The sequence below is a fragment of the Sorex araneus genome, chromosome 10 (genome assembly GCF_027595985.1).
Source record: "Sorex araneus isolate mSorAra2 chromosome 10, mSorAra2.pri, whole genome shotgun sequence".
Taxonomy (NCBI): Eukaryota; Metazoa; Chordata; class Mammalia; order Eulipotyphla; family Soricidae; genus Sorex; species Sorex araneus.
The window spans coordinates 6,254,785-6,275,428 of NC_073311.1; the positions used below are offsets into that span (position 1 = coordinate 6,254,785).

Below are 20,644 nucleotides of genomic sequence, written 5' to 3' on the forward strand. Positions count from 1 at the left end.
CTCACCTGTTGTTAGTGGCTGGCATGAGGAGGGGGTGAGGCTGGGACAGTGGAGGAGAGATCATATGTCCCCAGGCTGGGGCTGTTTGACTTATGCTGAATCACAAAAGCACTTCTGGTCTAGAGTTTTGTTACTTGGTTCTCTTATTTGCCTTAAGTAATTGTGATCAGAATTAGAACCAACATTTTAATTCTAGGTCCAGAGTTCAGTATCCTTTTGAAAAAGAAACAGGTGTACCATTGACTTATAATACTGTGTGTTTTAGAAATACAGCTCCATGCTTTGATGAAGGGAAGTGCCACACCACACCACCCTCCCCACCCCCACCCCGTAAAGACTGTCGAGTACTGCCACGAGTCAAACTAGCTTCCACTGCTCGCTCCTCCACCACTCCACCCCTTCTCTGATAGCCACAGTTTGTGGCCAGAGTCTGAGTTGTTTCTGTTGTGTTTTATTTGTTGGTTTAATTGCTTTATATTCCACTTTGGGGGACTGAAGCAACTGTACGGGGCAAAGGAGCTTGTCTTACAGGAAGCCAATCCCCAGAATCCCGAATGGCCCCCCAACCCAGCAGGAGTGATCCCTAAGTGCAGAGCCAGGAATAAGTCCTGAGCATCGCTGGGTATGACCTCAAAACAACAATAACAACAACAACAAAAAAACATATTCTACTTTTGTAAACCAAAAATCAACATTGATATATCCATCCACCACATCTCCATTTCACCACTTTTAGATGTTGTTTGTGTATGTGTGTGTTTACTTTAGTTCTACATTTGTTATCACATGTACAGAATTATGTAACTATAACTGTAGTCAAGATGCTGAATAGTTCCATCCTCTCAATTCTGCCCCGCCCCAACCTCCGGCAACCACTAGTATGTTCTCCTGCCCAACTAGTATGTCATTTTAATCATGGTATATAAGTGGAATATGTATTGCCACACCATAGGCAACCCCATTGGTGATTGGCTCTTTTTTTAGTCAACCATAATTCACTCGCATGTGACTTAACAGATTGTAGCACTTGTGTCAAGGTGTTATTATATACCATTTTCTCTCTAGAAAACATAATTTGGGGATTTTATCGAGACTTAGCTATCTATCTATATCTATCTATATATATATATATATATATATATATATATATATATATATATATATATATATATATATTTGCTTTTTGGGTCACACCCGGCAATGCACAGGAGTCATTCCTGGCTCAGGCACTCAGGAATTACTCCTGGCGGTGCTCAGGGGACCATATGGGATGCTGGGATTCGAACCCAGGTCGGCCGCATGCAAGACAAACGCCCTACCCACTGTGCTATCACTCCAGCCCCGACTTAGCTATATATTAATTTCAGCTATCCAACATAATTATTTCATGTTTGTATATTTATAAATGATCATCAGAATAAGTCTAACATCCATCACTATACTTTTTATGATAATGATAATTTTTTTATCCAGGGCTGGCCATGGCCTTTGCCTTTCCACTTGACAGTTGAACTCTCCCCCCAGTCCCTGTGACTAGAACGTTCAAGACCTACTCTTAGCAACTTCCCATGTACAGTAACATGTTAACTAAAGTCGTAACTATACCCCAAAACAAAAAATTATTTTGAAAATGTAAATTTTACCTTTTGACTCCCATCTGCAATTTAGCCTATCTCCCATCCTAAAAAAATATGATTTTTGTTTGTTTGTTTGTGTTTTGGGTCACACCTGGCAGTGCAGAGGGGTTACTCCTGGCAGTGCTCAGGGGACCACATGGGATGCTGGGAATAAAACCCAGGTTGGCTGCATGCAAGGCAAATGCCCCACCCAATGTAGCCCAATATGATATTTTTAAATGTGGTGTTGGGAATTCGAGGGCAATCAAAATTATGTTTGTTCCATAGGTCATGGCCAAAATGTGCTATTGATACTAAATAAAATTGACCTTAGCATTGGCAGTTTTGAAGATTTGATTGTGCAAGAGAGTTTGTGAAGAAATTAAATGTATTCAGTGTGATGTATTTAGTGTGGTGATTTTTGTAAACTTTATTTGCTTACTTTTTTGTATAGTTCCAGGGATTAAACCCAGGGCCTCACACATGCAAGGCAAATGCTCTACCACTAAGCTACATCCCCAGCCCCAGATTTTCTTTTTTGGAAATAAGCAAATAAATCATAAACATCCCAAGATCAAGATTTTTTTTTATGTTATGAATGGTATTAATGTGTTGCAAGGGAATTCCATCAATGTCAAAATGATATTGGAGCCACAATAAAGGATATTACCACAGCTAACAAGAGAACATGTGTATCATATTGCAAAGTTTAACTTACTTTTTCTGAGGCTGTCATTATATCTTTACAGGGAGGCTGTGGAAACGAAGATCTAATGTTCAGTTTTTCTTTGCCTGAAAGTTGATGCCAGCAAGAGTCTGTTTCTCTCTCTCAACACCCTTTTTCTCTCCTGTCTTGATTCTTTCGTTACTTTGTTCTGTCGCGTTCTGAAAGGGGCCATGTTGCTCTCCAGAGCCCCGAGAGAGAGTGTCTCCTGGCCGCCCTAACATGTGTCTCTGTGTTCTTTGCAGAATGTGAGCCCATCGAAGCCATTGCCAAGTTCGACTACGTGGGGCGCTCTGCCAGAGAGCTGTCCTTCAAGAAGGGCGCGTCCCTGCTGCTGTACCACCGTGCGTCGGAAGACTGGTGGGAAGGCAGGCACAATGGCATTGACGGGCTGGTGCCGCACCAGTACATCGTGGTGCAGGACATGTGAGTAAGCCCAGCGTGCCGTGGACAGGGCTCCCCACGCCCCTCTTGAGCTGGCCTTGGACCCAGAAGGGAAGAGAGGCCAGATGTCCAAGTGCGCGCTTTGGAGCCCACTGCAGTTCTGCCCCGGGCTCGTGTCTCTGCGACCAGAGGGTGTGGGTAGCATGGACTCGAGAGGCTTAGAACAGGCTCAGGTTCTCAGAGGGCTCGAGAAACGGAAGTTAACTGACACGGTTTATTCCAAAAGTAGTAATCCAAGAAGAAAGGGTGGAGAGCCGGAGCATAGTATAGGTGAAAGGCACTTGCCTTGAATGCTGCCAACCCACGTTCAATCCTGGGTATCCCCTATGGTCCCCTGAGCCTGCCAGGAGTGATCCCTGAGCACACACCCAGGAGTGACTCCTGAGCACAGCTAGGTGTGGCCCAAAATAAAAAAGTGGGGAAAAAAAGTGGTGGTAAGAAAAAGCAGGGGACCAGAGAGAGCACAGAGGTTAAGGGACTTGCCTTGTATCTCACCAGGCTCATTTCAAACTCCTGGCACCATATATGGTCCTCTGAGCACTGCCAGGGGTCACTCAAGCACAGAGCCAGGAGTAGTCCCTAAGCATCTGGGCGTGCACATACAGTAGCAATGTGCTTCTCTTGGTGTTCAGAGGACCCTGGACTCTCCTGGCTGTACTTTCCTGGTGTTGTGGGTCTGACCGTCCAGTGTGTGGGTCCAACAGTTCAAGGAGCCGCACGTCCCGACTCGAGGTGTTTGGGGTACCGTGCAGTGCCAGGAACCAAACTCAGAGTCTGTTTCCTGGGCACCTGTCGACTGTTTCGGTTCCAGGTTCCCAAAAGGAGAGTTGTTGACCTAAAATCTTAAGAGAAACATCAACTGTTGTTGTTGCCACCCCGCTGATGAGAAAATTTTCATTGCAAAAATACCTAAAGAAATGTCAAAATAATCATAATATATTGTGGGGAAAAGTTTACAAAATCATACCATTTAATCCATAATTTTGTAAAGATAGTATTTCACAGGGCAGCAGCAATTGGCAAGCAACTTTTTGAGGAAATATCAAATATTTCCATATTGAATATCAACAGTGAGGAAATGATTTGGCCTAATTTAAGATAAGAAAGGTTAAAATTTTTTAAATGTTAAAATAGACCCAAGAAGTAGTATGTGTATATTTACATAGCTGTGATATTCGTGTCTTATCTAAAGGAAGTAAAGTATAGTATAAATACTTTTTGTGTGGATGCCTTTACTCATAAATATGTATCCCAGGCGTAGGGGGAAAAAAACATTAAAGGATGATTCCTAAAATACAAGCAACAGTTGTAAGATATGATTTATGATACTTATTTTGGCTGTTTTGTACTGTGTTATGAGTGCTTATTTTACCCTTTTTAACTCCAAATTTCCCAATTTATATACAACAAAATTATTTTTGTAATGAGAAGAATGAAGTTGAATGAGAGAGAGACTGCCCCCTCCCCAGCCCCCGGCACCGCCATCCCCTGTCCTGGCTCTGCTGCTGCTTCCCTGGCTACATGGTGACTCTCGGTCCTCACTTTCAGGGATGACACGTTTTCAGACACCCTGAGCCAAAAAGCGGACAGCGAGGCCAGCAGCGGGCCCGTGACAGAGGACAAGTCTTCCTCCAAGGACATGAACTCCCCCACGGATCGTCACTCCGACAGCTACTTAGCCAGGTGAGCGGGACTGTGAGCTGAGCCGGGCATCTGCCCATTCCCTCCTGCCCTCGCACCTGTGTGCCCCTCGCCCTCATCTCCCTCTCTGAATGTCCAGGCAGAGGAAAAGAGGAGAGCCACCCGCTCCAGCGAGGCGTCCCGGCAGGACCAGCGACGGTCATTGTCCCCTCCACCCCCCACATGCTCTGTCCAACTCCTCCATTGACCTGGGGTCCCCAAGCCTTCCCAGTCACCCCCGGGGCCTGCTCCAGAACCGGGGCCTCAACAGTGACAGTCCTGAGAGGCGGCGCCGACCCGGCCATGGCAGCCTCACCAACATCAGCAGGCACGACTCCCTCAAGAAGATTGACAGCCCCCCCATCAGGAGGTCCACGTCCTCGGGGCAGTACACGGGCTTCAATGACCACAAGCCACTGGACCCCGAGACAATCGCTCAGGTATGAGGTGGCCGGGAGGGACAGAGGGATCTGTGTTGTTCACTCTCTAGAGGCATGTTTTGTATTAACTTCTTTTTGAGGGGGGCTGGGGGGCAGGGGTGGGGGAGGGAGCCCATGGGCATCAGCACCAATTCCAGAGCTGACCCTTCTAGAAGCATCTGTGACCAGAAGGGCGCTCGGGCGCGAGGTTAGTGTTGACCTAAGCTGCGGAGTGCTGTGGCATGCCAGGTCCGTCGTGCGCCTTGTTCCTCTGCTGCATGGGTGCCTCCACACTGCTTGACCTGGGTGGGAGCCCCAGCACCATGGTTTTTTTCCTAAGAAAAAAGAAAAATGAAGCTTTTAGGCTGAGGATGTGGGTTGGTAGTAGAGGGTGTACCTCCCATGTGTCAGGCCCTGGGTTCAACTCCCTGGTGCCACACTAAATAATAATTAGTAGAGACGTGGCAGAATGTAGGACCTGGATATTCACACCCACGGATGCCCATCGTAGAAACGTTCCGAAGGAATGAGGATCCCTAAATGAGGGTGAAAAACGGTAGGGTCAGGAGACGGCCGAGTGGGCCGAGTGCTTGCCTGGCCTGTGGGAGGCCCAGGTTGGACCCTGGCAGCGGATAGCACCCTCCAGGAACCCCCACCCCAGCTCCTGAGCACAGGACCTGGTATATCTTTGGTGGAGCCTTTGTGCACCCTCAGTGTGACCCCACAACCAAAGAGGACAGCGGTAGAACTGAGCAGAGAGCCCTGACACAGAAGAACTTTTGCATACAGTGTAGAGGCCATGTGAGCAGGGAAGTGATTGGTAAGAAGTGGTCTGGTAAATCATGGTTGGCTGCTTACAGACGGAGCTTGGGCCCCACCGTGAGCCTTGTAGTTCCTCCAAGGACTGGAACTGACATAGTGACAGTGAAATAATGTTAATGGAGTTTCCCGCTGTTCTCCATTTTTCACCTTTCCTTCTTTTTTCAGCAGGGGTCATCGGATAATATGTGAGTAGTGACAGAAGCAGGAGAAGCAGAAATAGATTCATAACTCACCATTCGAGACACCTAAACTACCTACCTTCCAGCTATCATTTCAGCTAAATAGACCAAAAAGTGAATGAGGCACGAATGAGGCAAACATGGCGATATTAAAGAAACTTAGAGAAAAGTGAATTGGGGGGGAGAGAGACAGAGACAGACAGAGACAGAGACAGAGAGAACACTGGCTTTTCTGGCAGTGGAAGAAGCCAGATTCTGGTTTGTTCAAAAAGGGCCTGAGGAACCCTGCACTGGTTTTGGCTTTCTAACTTATAAGAATTGGGGTTAGCAAATTTGATTGTGTAAAGAAGTTGATGTGCCTTTTAAAGTTGTGAATTTTAGGGATTGGAATTTTTAAAACTTGAAATTTTAAGAGCTCAGTGGTGTCTCAACAGAAATCAAAAAGACATTTGACCTTTTCGGGTTTCTCTATTGGAATCCTCCATTGGGCCCCTTAAGGCCTGTTTCAAAACAGTGATATTCAACTGTAGCTAAACCTAATGATTTGGGAAATCATTAGCATCGCTGCTTGGAATAAGCAAGTGAAACAGGATTTAGGTTTGAGAGACAGAATGAGGAGCTGGAGGGTAGGAGGCCTAAGAGAATCTATTTTAACCCCTTTGCTTCTAGAACCAGGAAATCCTTTTATTGTAAATTACAGGAATGAAAACTCAATGGCTAAACCAGGCTTGACTCATCCTCTCTGGGCCAAATGCTTGGAAAAACAAATCCATATGTTTAGCATCCACTGAAAATCACATGTGAAAATAATCACTTGAAAAGTGATGTCATTCTCATACACTGGCTTCCAGCTGTGTCCCTTATTTATCTTTCCATCTCTCATCTTCAGATTTTCCCATGGGGACAAGCAAATCTGCCATCTTGGTACTCATACAAAAAGAAAACATGCAGATTCGTTTAGTAAATGAATCCATGGAATGATTGGTGGACTTTCTTTTTTTTTTAAACTACAGTATGTGATCTTAGTATCTTGGTTCATTCATTGAGCAAACCTTTACTGTATTCTCTTTCGGTGCCAGATCACACCCAAAGCTTGGTGGATGCAAAGCTGAATCAGTAGCCAGCCACAGCCACTTGGGCCACTTCCAAGCCAGTGAGGGAGGGGGCCGCAGAGGTGGCTACTGCTGGGCAGTGCCAGAAGGGCCATGCTTGAAGAGTCCCAGGGAAGGATCCCTGGGAATGAAGATGTTCAATCACCCCTGCCCTGACTAACCAGTATCCTACCTTTTGTGTATCTGGTTAAAACAACAACAACAAAAAAAAAAAAACAGCATAAGCAGACAGAGAGGGGGCTCGGGGCTGGAGGGCAGCCTTTGCCTGAGAGAGGCCCAGGCTGGATCCTGGCGTCCCATTATCCCCAGGCACCACTGGGAATGACTCCCGAGCACTGACCCAGAAGTAGTCACTAAGCATTGCTGAGACTGGTCCAGAAAGCATGAAGGAGCATTTAATTAACATCTTGGGCCAGGAGAGATAGCGTCAAGGGCGGGGGGGGGGGGGGGGCCCTGCTCTGCATGCGTCGGGCTGGGTTAGTCCCTGGCACCTGTTGGTTCCCTGAGCCCTGAGTAGGGTGTAGACCCTAAGCACTGCCAGGTGTGGTCCCAGAATCAGAAAAATTTCTCATCTTGGGCCAGGAGAGATAGTTCAAAGGGCTGAGTCACTCTGCCCCAAACTCCACATGGTTCCCTGAGAACCACCGGATGTAGCCCCTGAGCACCAGTTCAGGAGCAACCCCCAGCACTTGTAGGTGGGACAAAAAATATTAGCATCTTAGTCAATGATATTTGGTTCCTGGGATCAAAGCCAAGGCCTCATGCCTGCAAAGCATTTATTTGCTCTATCCTGGTGCCACCTTTATCGTTTTTCTGTGTTCAATTCAGTCAAGTATATTGACCTTGTAATGAAGCATTGCTTCAGATATCTTCGTCTTTCAAAACTGAGCAGTGCGGGGTGTGGTAGGTGGCTCGAAGGATCTGAAGGCTTGGTACGAGGGACACCGGGGTTCCACGATGGCACCCAATGGTCCCTGAGCACCAAAACACAAGTAAGCACCCAGCTCAACACTACCAGATGTGGCCCCAAAACCTAAGCGATGTTTCAACCAAAGAGTCTACCCGTTAAGAATAATTTCTCCTTTTTCTCCCCTCCCATCAGCCCCGGCCACCATTCTTCCACTCTCTGGTTCCAAGAGTGTCACCATCTCTTGTAAGTGGGACCACATGCATTTGTCCTTTTATGACTGACTTCTTTAATGTAACATAGTGACCTTGGGGCTCGTCCCTGGTGTAACATGATGGGATTGCCTTTCCTCCCTTAAGAAGTAAAGAGTTCTGGGGCCAAAGATAGAGTACAGCAGGGAGGACTTGCCTTGCATGCGGCCAACCCGAATTCGATCCTCAGGAGTGATCCCTGAGTGCAGAGCCAGGAGTAGGCCCCAAGTACCGCCAGGTGTGGCCCAGAAGCCAAAAATAATTTTAAATAAAAATAAAGATTTTTAGTTATTATACCACTCGGCAGTGCCTGGGAGACTGCAGTGTCAGGGATCGAACCCACGCGTCACATATACAGGGCAAGAGCTCTGCTCTGAGCCATGGTCCCAGCCGCACTGCATAGTTTTTAAACAACTATTTTGATTTCCCTTTCCCTATATGAAATAAATCAATAAATGATAATTTTGGGAAAAAATGTAAGCTTCTGAGTATAACCTCAGGGAAAAACAAGGAAACAATTTTTATCATTTCACTTTCTACATTTATTTATTAGAATTAATTGATTCTGTTTTGGGCTGACTTCTGGTTCTGAGCTCAGGGATCACCCCTGGCAGTGCTTGGGACCATATGTGCTGGCAGGGACTGAACTCAAGTCAGCCGCCTGCAAGGCAAAGCCCCTACCCACTGTGCTGCTTCTCCGGCCCTCAGTGTTCATTTTAGATTCCCCCTCCTTTCCCCTGGTTATTGATGTTGCCGTGACAGGGGAGGGGGGAGGTAGGGGGAATCCATCTCAGGTTTCCTGCTGCTGCGCTCACACCCTCAACTATAGTGCTCACATACTCAGCTACAGTGCTCATAGTCTGCTGCAGTGCTCATGTACTCAGTGCTTGCATGCTCAACTGCAGTGCTCACCAAGGCTTGCACTCCTTTACTTGCTCATTGCTCACACGTGTGTTCAGCAACGGTCACGTTCCTGGGCTGGAGCAACAGCACAGCAGGTAGTGCACGCCTTGCACGTGGCTGACCTGGATTCGATCCTCAGCATCCCATATGGTTTTTAAGCACCACCAGGATTTTTGATTCCTGAGTGCAAAACCAGGAGTAACCCCTAAGTACTGCCTGATGTAGCGCAAGAACAAGCCAAAAACAATAGGCGGGCAGGGGGCTGGGGGGTGCAGACAGAGGTCATGCTTCCTACCCATGATGTTCACATATCTTTTGTTCATCCTGGTAGTGCTCAGGGGACATGTGGTGCTGGGACTGAGCTCAGGCCTCCCACATGTGAAACATGCACTCCGGCCCATCGAGCCACCTTGCCAGCTTTCACACTTCTCTCTCGCTGCACGGGCCCTGCTGCCTTTTGTGGTGTTCACAGACACCTGGCTATAGTTGTGGGGTGACCAGGATCATGCTTGGCATATGTGTGACACCAGGGATTTGAACTCGTGACCATACAGATATTTGCAAGGCAGGTGCTCTAAGCCCCTGCACGAGCCTTCCAGGGCAGGCTGAATACTGAAGCAATTCAGTGCATTGAGTTAACGCTTGACTCTGGTGACTACGCTGGAACATAAATGGCACATACGTGTTGCATTAACATGAATAGAGAGTACATTGATTTAAGAACATGAAATCAGTTATAGCCTTTTTTTTAAACAGTTATTTTTATTGATGTATTGTTGTCTGCGGACTGGAGCAATAGCACAGCGGGTAGGGCGTTTGCCATGTATGCGGCCGACCCGGGTTCGATTCCTCCACCCCTCTCAGAGAGCCCAGCAAGCTACCGAGAGTATCTCACCAGCCTGGCAGAGCCTGACAAGCTCCCCATGGCGTATTCGATATGCCAAAAACAGTAACAATAAGTCTCACAATGGAGATGTTACTGGTGCCCGCTCAAGCAAATTGATGAGCAGTGGGATGACAGTGACATTGTTGTCTGCAGTGCTCCATCCAGGGTCCATATCCCTCCACATTATCCCAATGGTCCTTGCCTGGGTACCCTCCATTCAGAGTTCTGTTGGCATAAATCAGTTTGGCTTAATTTGAATTCCCATCAGTGATAGTATTTTTCTGGTAAAAACTCTTGATCAGCAGATTCTAATTTTTTTAAACCGCATAATTTACGTGATTTGCATTCCTAGAAAACTTCACACTGAAAAAAATATTTGAGTTTACATAAAATAAAAAGCTAGATTCTAGGCCCAAGTTATTATCAATTCCAGTATATTAATGTCTACTTGATATACACAAGTTGAATAAAAAGCAGGAAAATTCAATGCATGTAAATTATCCAGCACATTTGTGAAAGGCACTAGTATGTCTTGTCTCTGTTTATCAAATGGCAGGAATACTACCTTACTTTTGTGAGATTTAAAAGTAAATAGAGGACCAGCATGTGTCTCAGTGGTAGCACACTTACTTGTATTGTGAGACCAAGTTTGATCCTTGGCACTGCCAACACCCCCAGACACAATCCCTGTCTCCACCACCACAACAAAGAATGTAAACTACATATACATGCATAATATTATAAAATACCTTCTGTGGGCCAGGATCACTCCCACTAAATTTAGACAAGAGCATCAGGGAGAGGCTTAAACAGAATTTGAAGGACTGCTAGGAATTAGCCAAGTATTTATTTGAGCCAAGAGAGGGTTCCAAAATTGCTAAATGAATGGGGGTGGGGGGAAGCTGAATTTGTCTCATTCCTATTCACACTTATTTCCTGAGAAATTATTGCAATATGTAAACTTAAGCTGTTGCTTACCATAAATTGGAATAGAGTTCTGTATAAGGTAGAATCCACCAGAAGGCTATGAAGTGCCTTAGAATGGCAAGTATGTGATTCGCTCCCATGAGCACTTTGCATCATAATCTGCAGAACATTCAGAGTCAAAGTAATTGTGTGGGATGGCATTGCCGGGGCTCGCCACAGATGATGACGTTTAAACACTCATGCTAACAGCCAGCTGTTTGCTCTGAAATTAAGCGTCTGGCTTCTGTGCTCTCTGGCTTTTGCGAACAGGACATCGAAGAGACGATGAACACTGCTCTGAACGAACTCCGGGAGCTGGAGCGACAGAGCACGGCCAAGCACGCCCCTGACGTGGTGCTGGACACGCTGGAGCAAGTGAAGAACGCCCCCACCCCCGCCTCGTCCACAGAGTCCCTCAGCCCTTTGCACAGCATCTCCCTCCGGGGCTCGGAGCCCCAGATCCGGCGGAGCACCAGCTCTTCCAGCGACACCATGAGTACTTTCAAGCCAGTGGTAGCCCCCAGGATGGGCGTGCAGCTGAAGCCCCCGGCCCTGCGACCCAAGCCTGCCGTTCTTCCAAAAACAAACCCCACCATAGGACCTGTCCCCCCACCCCAGGGCCCCGCAGACAAGTCTTGCACAATGTAAAAACCAGCTGTGCCAGACCTCCGGGGAGGCGATTTTCAAAACGAAACCGGGTTAGTGACCGGAGCCGGTGACCCGTAACTTCCCTTAGTCTTGTGCTTATCATAACTGGAGACCTTTGGCTTTCCTATGTTCTCGAATGTAGTGTCTGAGACTAGCTAAATTTAACATGGGCATTTGTATTTTGTAATTCCCTTTTTTTTTTATAACTGGACATATGTCATTTTAAAGACAATAGAAACTCTTAGACTTACTTGAAAATCCAATGCTGCAGCGATTGTGATGAAGGCCGCACTCACCTGTCCTCCATGCATCCGGTGGCCCGGGGCAGCCCCAGACCCCAGGGTCGGAAGGCACAGGAGTCAGGGCTCCTGATCTGGCGGGAGAAGAGCCCAGGCAGCCTCTGGCACTTGGGGTAATGACTGAAAAGATGGGGGTGCCATGGCTTGGTCGCTGGTGGTGACCTCTAATTCCTGTAGGGGCGGAGATTAGCCCGTGCCCAGACCTGCCCTCGCTGGAGTGGACTGACTGGCTCCTTCCTGACCAGCGTTTCCCTGGGCCCAGGTGAGAGGCTTCAAGGAGGGGGCAGCGGCTCTCCAGTTACTGCTTGAACGGAGTCTGGGGAAGAAGGCGTCCTCCAGAACTGCCCCGCAAGCCCCAGCAGACCCCTGAAGAGGGCCTGAAGCCGTCCCCAGCACAGGCTCGTTTCAGAGATCATCTGGTCACACTGCTCCGCCAACGCCTCTCGAGATCCGTGGCTCAGTGACCTCCTGAAATACTCGTAGCGCTGCGACGGCCCCGTGCTGCCCTCCCGGAGAGAGGGAGAAGGTTCTGGGCGCAGGTTCCTGGTCCCCTCGGCCTTCTGACCCGCAGCCCCTCACGCAGGGCGGTTACTGGTTCCATGGGACCATTCGCCCCTCAGCTGAGTCCCCAGCTCTCCTGTTCGTCTCTTTGAGCCAACCGAGCACAGGCGGTACTGGATCAGAGCGACCTGGCCCACATGGCAGAGTCCCCCACAATTCCAGCGTGCCCCTTTCCAGTTTGGCAGCGCGCAACAGGGACCTTTTTTTAAATTCCTTTTCTTTGTTTCATATGGTCTCTACATAAGTCACTTACTTACGCTGCGCTTCATTACGGACCGGATCGGCTTTTTCTGACCTCCTAGCCCAGAGACTTTCTTCTTTAGCCTATACTTAAGCATCATATTTTCCTTCAGTCTTGAAAAGATTGCTTTGAATTTGTTTTAACTAAGGTACAAATCACCACTCTTTGCCGGTGTAGCTTATATCATTTGTCAACCTACAAATATTTTATTTACTCAAGCTTTGAAGTTACTTGACCAATGCTGGCCTTTTTTTTTTCCCCCTGAGACTAAAGGGCGGCCTGGAAGTAGCAGTTCTGGGATCCTGTTCATTTCTTCTAGGTTTGGTTTCAGATTGGCTGCCCCTGGCACGTCCACCTAAGACTTCCACACTACAAACTTTAATCTATCAACCCGTTGGTGAAACTCGGGGAAAAGGAGATTCTCTAGGAAAAATCAAGATCGTTACTTTGATCTCTACCTCAGTTTGCCAGTCTGATCATTCTGTTGCAGAGAGATTAAATTAATGAGCTGTTGTTCCCTTTGACGGTCACACTGCTGATTGCTCACCTCTGGCCTACTTCACAATGAATCAAATAGGGGTTTCTTTCTTCTCAAGTATTTCCAGATACGGTGATGACTGTCAGACCTGCATTGTTAGCCCCTCCTTCTGCAGACCCAGCCACACGCCCCTCTCTGGTGCTCCCATTGCAGCCTGAGCCTCCGGCCAGGACGGAGCTCTGACCAGCGTGCCCCTTTCCAGTTTTCTCCTAGGAAATCTAAACTCGCTGAATTCTTTCCCAGTTCTTTCTGGAGTTCCCCCAGGTGTGTGATCCGTGGTCACAGGGTGGGGAAATGAAAGCAGGGAATAAAGGTAGACTTCGTCAGGGAGGGTCTGGAGGAAAAGGGAAATCTTCTAGAAATTAAAACCAAAAGGATTGTGAAAAACCATCTTGGATGGAAGAGGAGGGTCAACAGAGGGGTCTAAAGGACAGGGCGTGTTTAGTCTTGATGGAAGGGCTCCCACGAGCTGTAGCTTAGCCCTTCGGCTCTTCCTCCTGCTGGCCTGTTTCCCCAGGCCTCTCCCAGCCAGTGTCTCATCTGAGTGCTGAGAGCTGGGATGCAACACGGGCACCCGCCCCCCACCCCATGCGGTGTCTGCCTTGGCCGGCGGGGGCTGCCCTGCTGTAGCGGCTCAGAGGCCCCTGGCTGTGCCCTCTCTGGGAACACAGCTCCCAACCCCTCTGGCCGCTCACTTGCCATCTTGGCTCCATCTTGGCTCCCTTGAGCCCTGTTTTCACCCTGAGGTTTATATTTTGTTTGCTTGGGAGTTTTGTTGGCTTGTTTGTGTGGGGGGGTTTCAGTTTTTGTTTTCTGCAATTCTCAGGAAGGAGGTGATCTCAGAGGCGGGGGGACTCGAGAATAACTCACCTTAGCACACACCTGAGGGGGCACGTGGCCACTTCTCGAGGTAATGATACCATGTCAGCCCCTAGAAAGCGCCAGCAGCTGATGAGGAGGGTGGGTGCCTGACACCGTTTTTTGACAGCCCCTGGTGTGGCCTGCACTAGGGAAGTGGGGAGGCTCGGGAGTGGGGAGAAAAAAAGAAAATGAGCCCCTGAGATATTCAGCCCAACCCGCTGCACTGCCGGGTGGGGCCATGTGGTGACTGAGTGAAGCGCCTTCCCACAAACATTCCGTGTCTCTGCTCTCAAGGGATGTGTGTTCACAACTTCCTCCCCTGTGTGCCTGGCCCTTCTTTCAGTCAGAACTAGCTTTAAGTTGGCCTTCTGGTTGGGCTAGGGGCTCTGGGGGTAGATTGTTAGGAAAGAGTGAGAAGTGCGTGGACATACTCACTTTTGTGTGGATGACCCGTAAACTGTTTCGCCCTGTTGGGTGGTCCTCGGCGCCTCAGTGCTCTTGGTCAGGTTTCACCGTCTGACACAAGGAGTGACAGAGATGCCCTTCGAGCTGTCCCTAGAATGACTTAGAGCTGGGACCCACTTTGGCTGCCGTGAGTGCAGGAACAGCTCTCAGTGGACATGGAGGGCCAGAGGTCCCCTTGATCACCTCAGAATTTTTCATACGTTTGCTTTTCCCAAAATGGGAAATGAAGGGAAAAGAGTTGGCGGGGGTGGGTGGGGTGGGAGAGGGTCTCCTTAGCTCTGAGGAAACCTAAATGTGATATTTACACCCCTGGGATACAGTTAAGGAGTCGAGGGGGCTGCCAAGGGGCTAGAGGGGTCAGAAGATGTTCCCTTCTGGGGTGTCACCCGTTGACTCCCAGCTGCAGCTGTGGCCGTGAATGCAGGAAACGCATTTGGAGCCAGTCCCGCTCTGAGTCACCCACCAGGGGCCACAGGCCACAGAGCCACTTAGAGGCAGAGGCTCCACCCACCTGTCATTCAATAAAACTCTTTACTCCAGGCCACTGCTGGGCTGAGGGGTCCAACTGGGTGAGGAGTGACTTTGGCCCGGCGTCACTCGGATCAGCAAGACAAACTGGAAACTGAGCTTTCACTTACCCTAGTGTACTTTCTTTAAAAAAAATAAGAAAAGAAAAGAAAAAAAAAGTATGTGGTATTTAATCAAGATGGACACCTGTATCTTTAAATTATATAGGGAATTTTGTATGTTTAAATAATTGTACTGGGTTCTATAATGCTTATCTTAGACACTGTTTAGTAAAAGAAAATATCATAAAAGTCATGCATTTGTGAATGCCCCCCTCCTTAGAGCGTTCATTCAAGTTCAGTGTGTGGTGTGATGGTCCTTAGAGATGTCTGAAGTGTAGTCAGTGGCTGTGGAACAGGAGAGAGAGGTTGCTCTTTACCAACAGACTTAAGGGTAACTCCTGCCCACGTAATTAAATCAGTATTGTCCTTTCCTGTCAGTTTGATCGATTGCAGTACTGGTAGCTTCCTGCTTGTGACTGTTACCTAATCGTGTCAATGTACATCTGTAGAATGTACATGTGAAAGTGCCTTTCTATTTTAGAGGAACCTTAGCCTTGCTCTGTACTGTTGCCCCCCCCAGTTCCTGCCGTCCCCTGGAGCCTTCCTCCCCTCTGTCTCCTCACTCTCTGCCCCGGCCCACCCATGCCTCGGTGCTCAGTATCGTCCTGCATCCTTGTCGGTCCTCAGAAGGTCTCGTTTTCTCCTTGTCGAGGTGACTGTGCCTTTCCCGCCCTGAAGTAAGGCCCCGCCACGACCCTCGGCTCCCCCAGCCCTGCCCGCGTGCCGCAGCCTGCCCTCGTGTTCGCCTCTGTGCTCTGTACTGCCTCTCACCACGACTCCTCCTCCCAGAGGCGCCAGTGAAGGGGGATGCTTTCACAGTTCCGGAAGAAAAGAAAAACACACTTTTGTTAATCTGTTGTGATAATGCACTTTTATGTATAGTACTGTACATTTTCTGGCATGTACCATTCCAGGCTTCAGTATACAGTCAGTTCTGTTCTTCAAGCTGTATCTTTATAATAAATAAGATAGCTCTGGCTGCCTTTGTCTGCTTCTGATTTGCCTTGGTTTTCTTGGTTCTGTTGTTCATTTTCTTTTTCTAATCACTCTTTGCCCTGTCCCCACCTCATGAAGTGAGTTACGTTAACTAATGTGGAACTAGCTGTCATTTAGGTGGGTTTGTTTGGAGTGTTTTAATCGAGCTCCATTTTTGTTTATGAATTCGAAAATCAGGCACTGTATGCATGAAGCCATGGTTGTTTTAGAGGCATGTTTTGGAGACCCCTGAGTCATAAGGAGAAAGGGATTGGGATGTTTTTAATTGGGAACTAAGAGACTGTAATCTTAAATACACAGCAGATTGAAATCTTTTTTCTTTTCTGAGAAGGATGTCTTGGCACAGTAAACCTTGTCAAGCCAATCTTTGGTTTCATTTGAATAAATTGAAATGCAATCCTTAGGTATAAACTATATTTAGAATTCCCGCATGTATTGATATTTTTTTCCTTCCCAAACTTGAAAAAGAAAACCTGACTCTTGAAGTTTCGTCCTACAGATCAGCAGTGCACCAGATTGAATATTGATTACAGATGTGGAATTTCTTAAGAGATATGAATGGAGGGAAGAATTATTGAGGTGTAAAATCATATAGAAAAGTGCACAAATCATCATTGTAAAAGTTTTCACAAAATGGGCTGCAGAGACAGTACAAGAGTTAATACACTTGCCGTGTAATGAGGCCAACCCTGGTTCTGTCCCGACACCATATACGGTCCCCTATGTATCATCCCTGAGCACAGAGCCAGAAATATCCCTGAGCACTGTCGGGTATGGTCCCAAGTAACAACAGCAAAGTTTTTGCAAAGTCACAGATGTAATCCCCATCTGGATCAAGAAATAGCACGTCATTAGCACCCTGAAGCCAGGCTCGTGCCTCTCACAGTTACATCGATTTCTGGATGAGTTATTCCTTGGCTTGGCTTGGCCTGTGATTTTGACTTTTCGTAACTGAATTCAGTGTACAGAATTCATGTCTGGCTTCCTCTGTTGGGGTGTGTTTGTGAGCACTGTCCTTGTTGCTATACTTCTTTCTAATTACATTTCGCTGTTGTATAGAACTCTATAATATGAACGTGCTCAGTATTTATAATTTTAGCATTTCCTGGTTAAACTTTGGCAGTGATGTGCAGAAATATTTAAACATGAACAAATGAAAAAATTTTAAACATCCATTAAAATGTTTTCCCTGAACACAGCACAATGATGTTGAACTCCGCTCTGGGGGAGATGGGATGGCCATCGGAGGCCCAGAGAGCCGGATGTAGCGGCTGTCCACTGGGACAGACCAGACCGTGGGATTGTTCCAAGATAGACCCTGACGTCCCCCATCTCCTCACTGCTACCCTCAAACCTGCGCCTCCGCCTGCCACCGCCCGCCACACATGTACATTCCTCCTCACCTCCAGCACTCCTGAATTAGCCCTTGGTGGGTGTAGCTGACTCTGCCCCCAACGGTCACGTGCCAGCACCTTGGAAGAGTGTCTGGCACAGGTGGGGGGCAAGGAAGTGGAAACTTTTGGCTTCTACTTTAGATAACTGGGTCTCCGAAGGTGGAAAATTCCCCCAAACTTGATCCTCAGAGCCAGAATGTTCCTGGTAAATTCCATTCCCTGAGCTGCATAATCTCCTTAGCACACCCTTAATACACTTTTGGGAAAGACTCGCTGTAGATAAACTTCAGTGGTCTTCAGTAACCTTTTATCTGTTTCTACAGGATAGGTAAAAGCATTTTTTTTAAGATAGAGTTTTTTTTATTCCTTTTTATCTGATTTTTTTTCATGTTTCTGTGATTTTAATTTTACAACATAGAGGTAACCTATCAAACTGTTATCAAGAACATAACACAGCTTGAAATACGAACAAACATGATTTTTTCCCCCAGTTATCACCCTCGTTTTTACACAAGTGGTCAATTAAAAACAAAAGTCCAAAATGTATTCTATCATTCATCCTCAGCAACCCTGAGTAGCAGAGAGCTGAGTCCAAAGCGAGCGCGCGCACGCGTGCGTGTGTGTGTGTGTGTGTGTGTGTGTGTGTGTGTGTGTGTAAGAGCTAGTGAAAAACACGGACAAGTCCTAAAGCAACATGCTTTGTGCCCCACTAGTATCTTGAAGGAGTTCACAGATGTGGGCTCAGGGATTTCCGCTCAAGGGTGTTGAGCGGCAGGGACAGCAACTGGGGACCATCTCTTCCAGCTGCAGCTCTCTGCCACAGGTGCCGCCGGGCACAAGAGAACCTCAGAAGTAAGAACCGCAGGTGAGTTACCCTCTCAGTGAAAACAGGTTGAAGAAGACCGTGTCTATCAGCCAGGGGGGGTCAGAAAGCCCGGCGTAACAACATGTTTGAAAAGACCCAGTGATGTGACAGTAGCTAATTTGAAAAACAAGATTCTGTGTTCAAAGACATGCAGGGACTATCTAGCCTTTAAAATGGGTAGGGCGAGAAAGATGGTGGTTAAGCACATGCCCAACGTGTTTGAGTCCCTGAGTTCCATACTTGGTACCACTTGGTACCCATCTGGTAAATCCCTGTGCCCACTGAGCATCAAGGGTAGTGACCCTGATTTTAAAATAAGATGGGCCAGGACTGAAGTGATAGTGCAGCAGGTAGGGCTCTTGCCTTGATGGGGAGGACCCAGGTTGAATCACCAGCATCCTATATGGTCCCATGAGCACTACTGGGAGTAAATCCTGAATGCAGAGCTAGGAATAACCCCTGAGCATCACTGATGTGGCCCAAAAACAAAAACAAACATGAGCCGCATAGTCAGGACTTCTAACAGAAATTCTACTCTGTGAATTAAAGATTAGTACATTAGTAACTGAATTTTAACAGAATGAGGGGGAAAAAAATTTAAGATAAAATCTAGGGCCAAAGAGATAATGCAGAGGTTAAGGCACTTGCCTTGCATATGGCCAACCCTGGTTTAATCTTCAGCACCACGTAGCACCTCAAGCACAACCAGGAATGAGCCCTGAGCACAACAAAATGTGGCACAAAGCCCTCTCCCCCCACCAAAAAAAGAAATGAAAAAATCTATTACATGGCAATAATCCAAACTCAGTTACTGGAATTCACAAAATATCAAACCATGCCTCAGTTTCCAGTAGTGACATTGGTCGTCCTGATGCTTACACCATGCTTTTTTTTAAAGCAGAGTTAATGTATATTCTGTATAATTATGTATCTTGTTAGGTTTTTCTACTCTCATGAGTTCACATTAGACTTCTCAAAGATGTTATTTCCCCCCAGAATTGCTGTATAATATACTAGCAGGTGAATGTGCCAAAATTTATTTAATTATTTTCCCATCATTGAATGAGCCTCTACAGATTTTGGCCTTTTCAATTGAATGCAGTGTTGCACTGAGCAGGTTGTACAGAATCATCATCTGCATTTTAGATTAATTAATTTAGCTTGGACTCTAAATAGTAAAAAAAACTGGGTCTGGAGGTGTAAGCATCTCTAAGACTCGTGACCAACATGGCTAATCTGCCCTCCAGCAAGACAGCACAAATTCAGTCAGCTACTGCCAACAATGCACAGGGTGCACAATACACATTTATAACATTGTCATTTGTTCCTTACTCAGTGGAGCAGGGAAATGATAAGTCCACTCTGACTTCTTGGCCATCTTTGTAACAACACACACACACACACACACACACACACACACACACACACACACACCCTGCCCCTGCATGGGGAGGCAGTCTACTTCCAGGGGGAAATCTACTTCACTCACCTATTTTTTTTTTTTTTTTTTTTTTTTTTTGCTTTTTGGGTCACCCGGCGATGCACAGGGGTCACTCCTGGCTCTGTACTCAGGAATTACCCCTGGCCATGCTCAGGGGACCATATGGGATGCTGGGATTTGAACCCGGGTCGGCCGCGTGCAAGGCAAACGCCCCACCCGCTGTGCTATCTCTCCAGCCCCTCACTCACCTATTTGACCCCAGTCACAGACACCTCCCTCCCTATTCTTTGAGCTGAATATCAGCAAAGATTTTTCTCTTGTACCTTAATAATAACAGTAATAATCTCAATCTACTTTCTTTCAGTGATAGCATATCTGTACCTTCCCTTCATCCCCAATCCACTTCCAATCTGTTTTTCTGATTTTTTAAATCCATTGTAGCCCCAATATTTGCATTACTCTCCCCAGAACCTTTTCCCAAGCCCACTGTCTTCCTCTCTACAATTTTATCCATACTCCTGCTAATCATCTTCAAAACAGACAAACTGTAAACTTACTGTGCACCAGACTTTGCTTTAAGTACAGTCCACCAGGAAGTGGAGAGAGCACCTGAGTGCCCAACAGGCTGAGCACGGGCTTTGCATATGGGTTGCCTGAGACTTGATTCCTGGCAATACATGTACCCCAACCACCTCCAGGAGTGACTCCCAAGCACAAAGCCAGTAGAAACCCCTGTTCATTGCTGGGTGTGTTCCCAAAACAAATCAACCATGTTCCATAATAATCACATAGATTAA

At 47.1% G+C, this 20,644-nt stretch overlaps 1 protein-coding gene across 5 annotated transcripts in view; it reads left to right on the forward strand.

Annotated features, from left to right (window-relative positions):
• SRGAP1 (SLIT-ROBO Rho GTPase activating protein 1) overlaps positions 1–16,128 on the forward strand; it is a 324,413-nt gene extending 308,285 nt beyond the window's left edge. For 3 of the 5 annotated variants that reach the window (XM_004602634.3, XM_004602635.3, XM_055118175.1), the window contains 4 exons: positions 2,586–2,766; positions 4,333–4,467; positions 4,565–4,904; positions 11,180–16,128. In XM_004602634.3, coding sequence (XP_004602691.2) covers positions 2,586–2,766; positions 4,333–4,467; positions 4,565–4,904; positions 11,180–11,557 — 1,034 coding nt within the window. In that variant the 3' untranslated portion in view covers positions 11,558–16,128. Of the gene's footprint in view, positions 1–2,585; positions 2,767–4,332; positions 4,468–4,564; positions 4,905–8,098; positions 8,150–11,179 lie in introns of all 5 variants that reach the window. The other 2 variants (XM_055118174.1, XM_055118173.1) reach the window with 1 other exon arrangement.
• Positions 16,129–20,644: the final 4,516 nt, after the last annotated feature.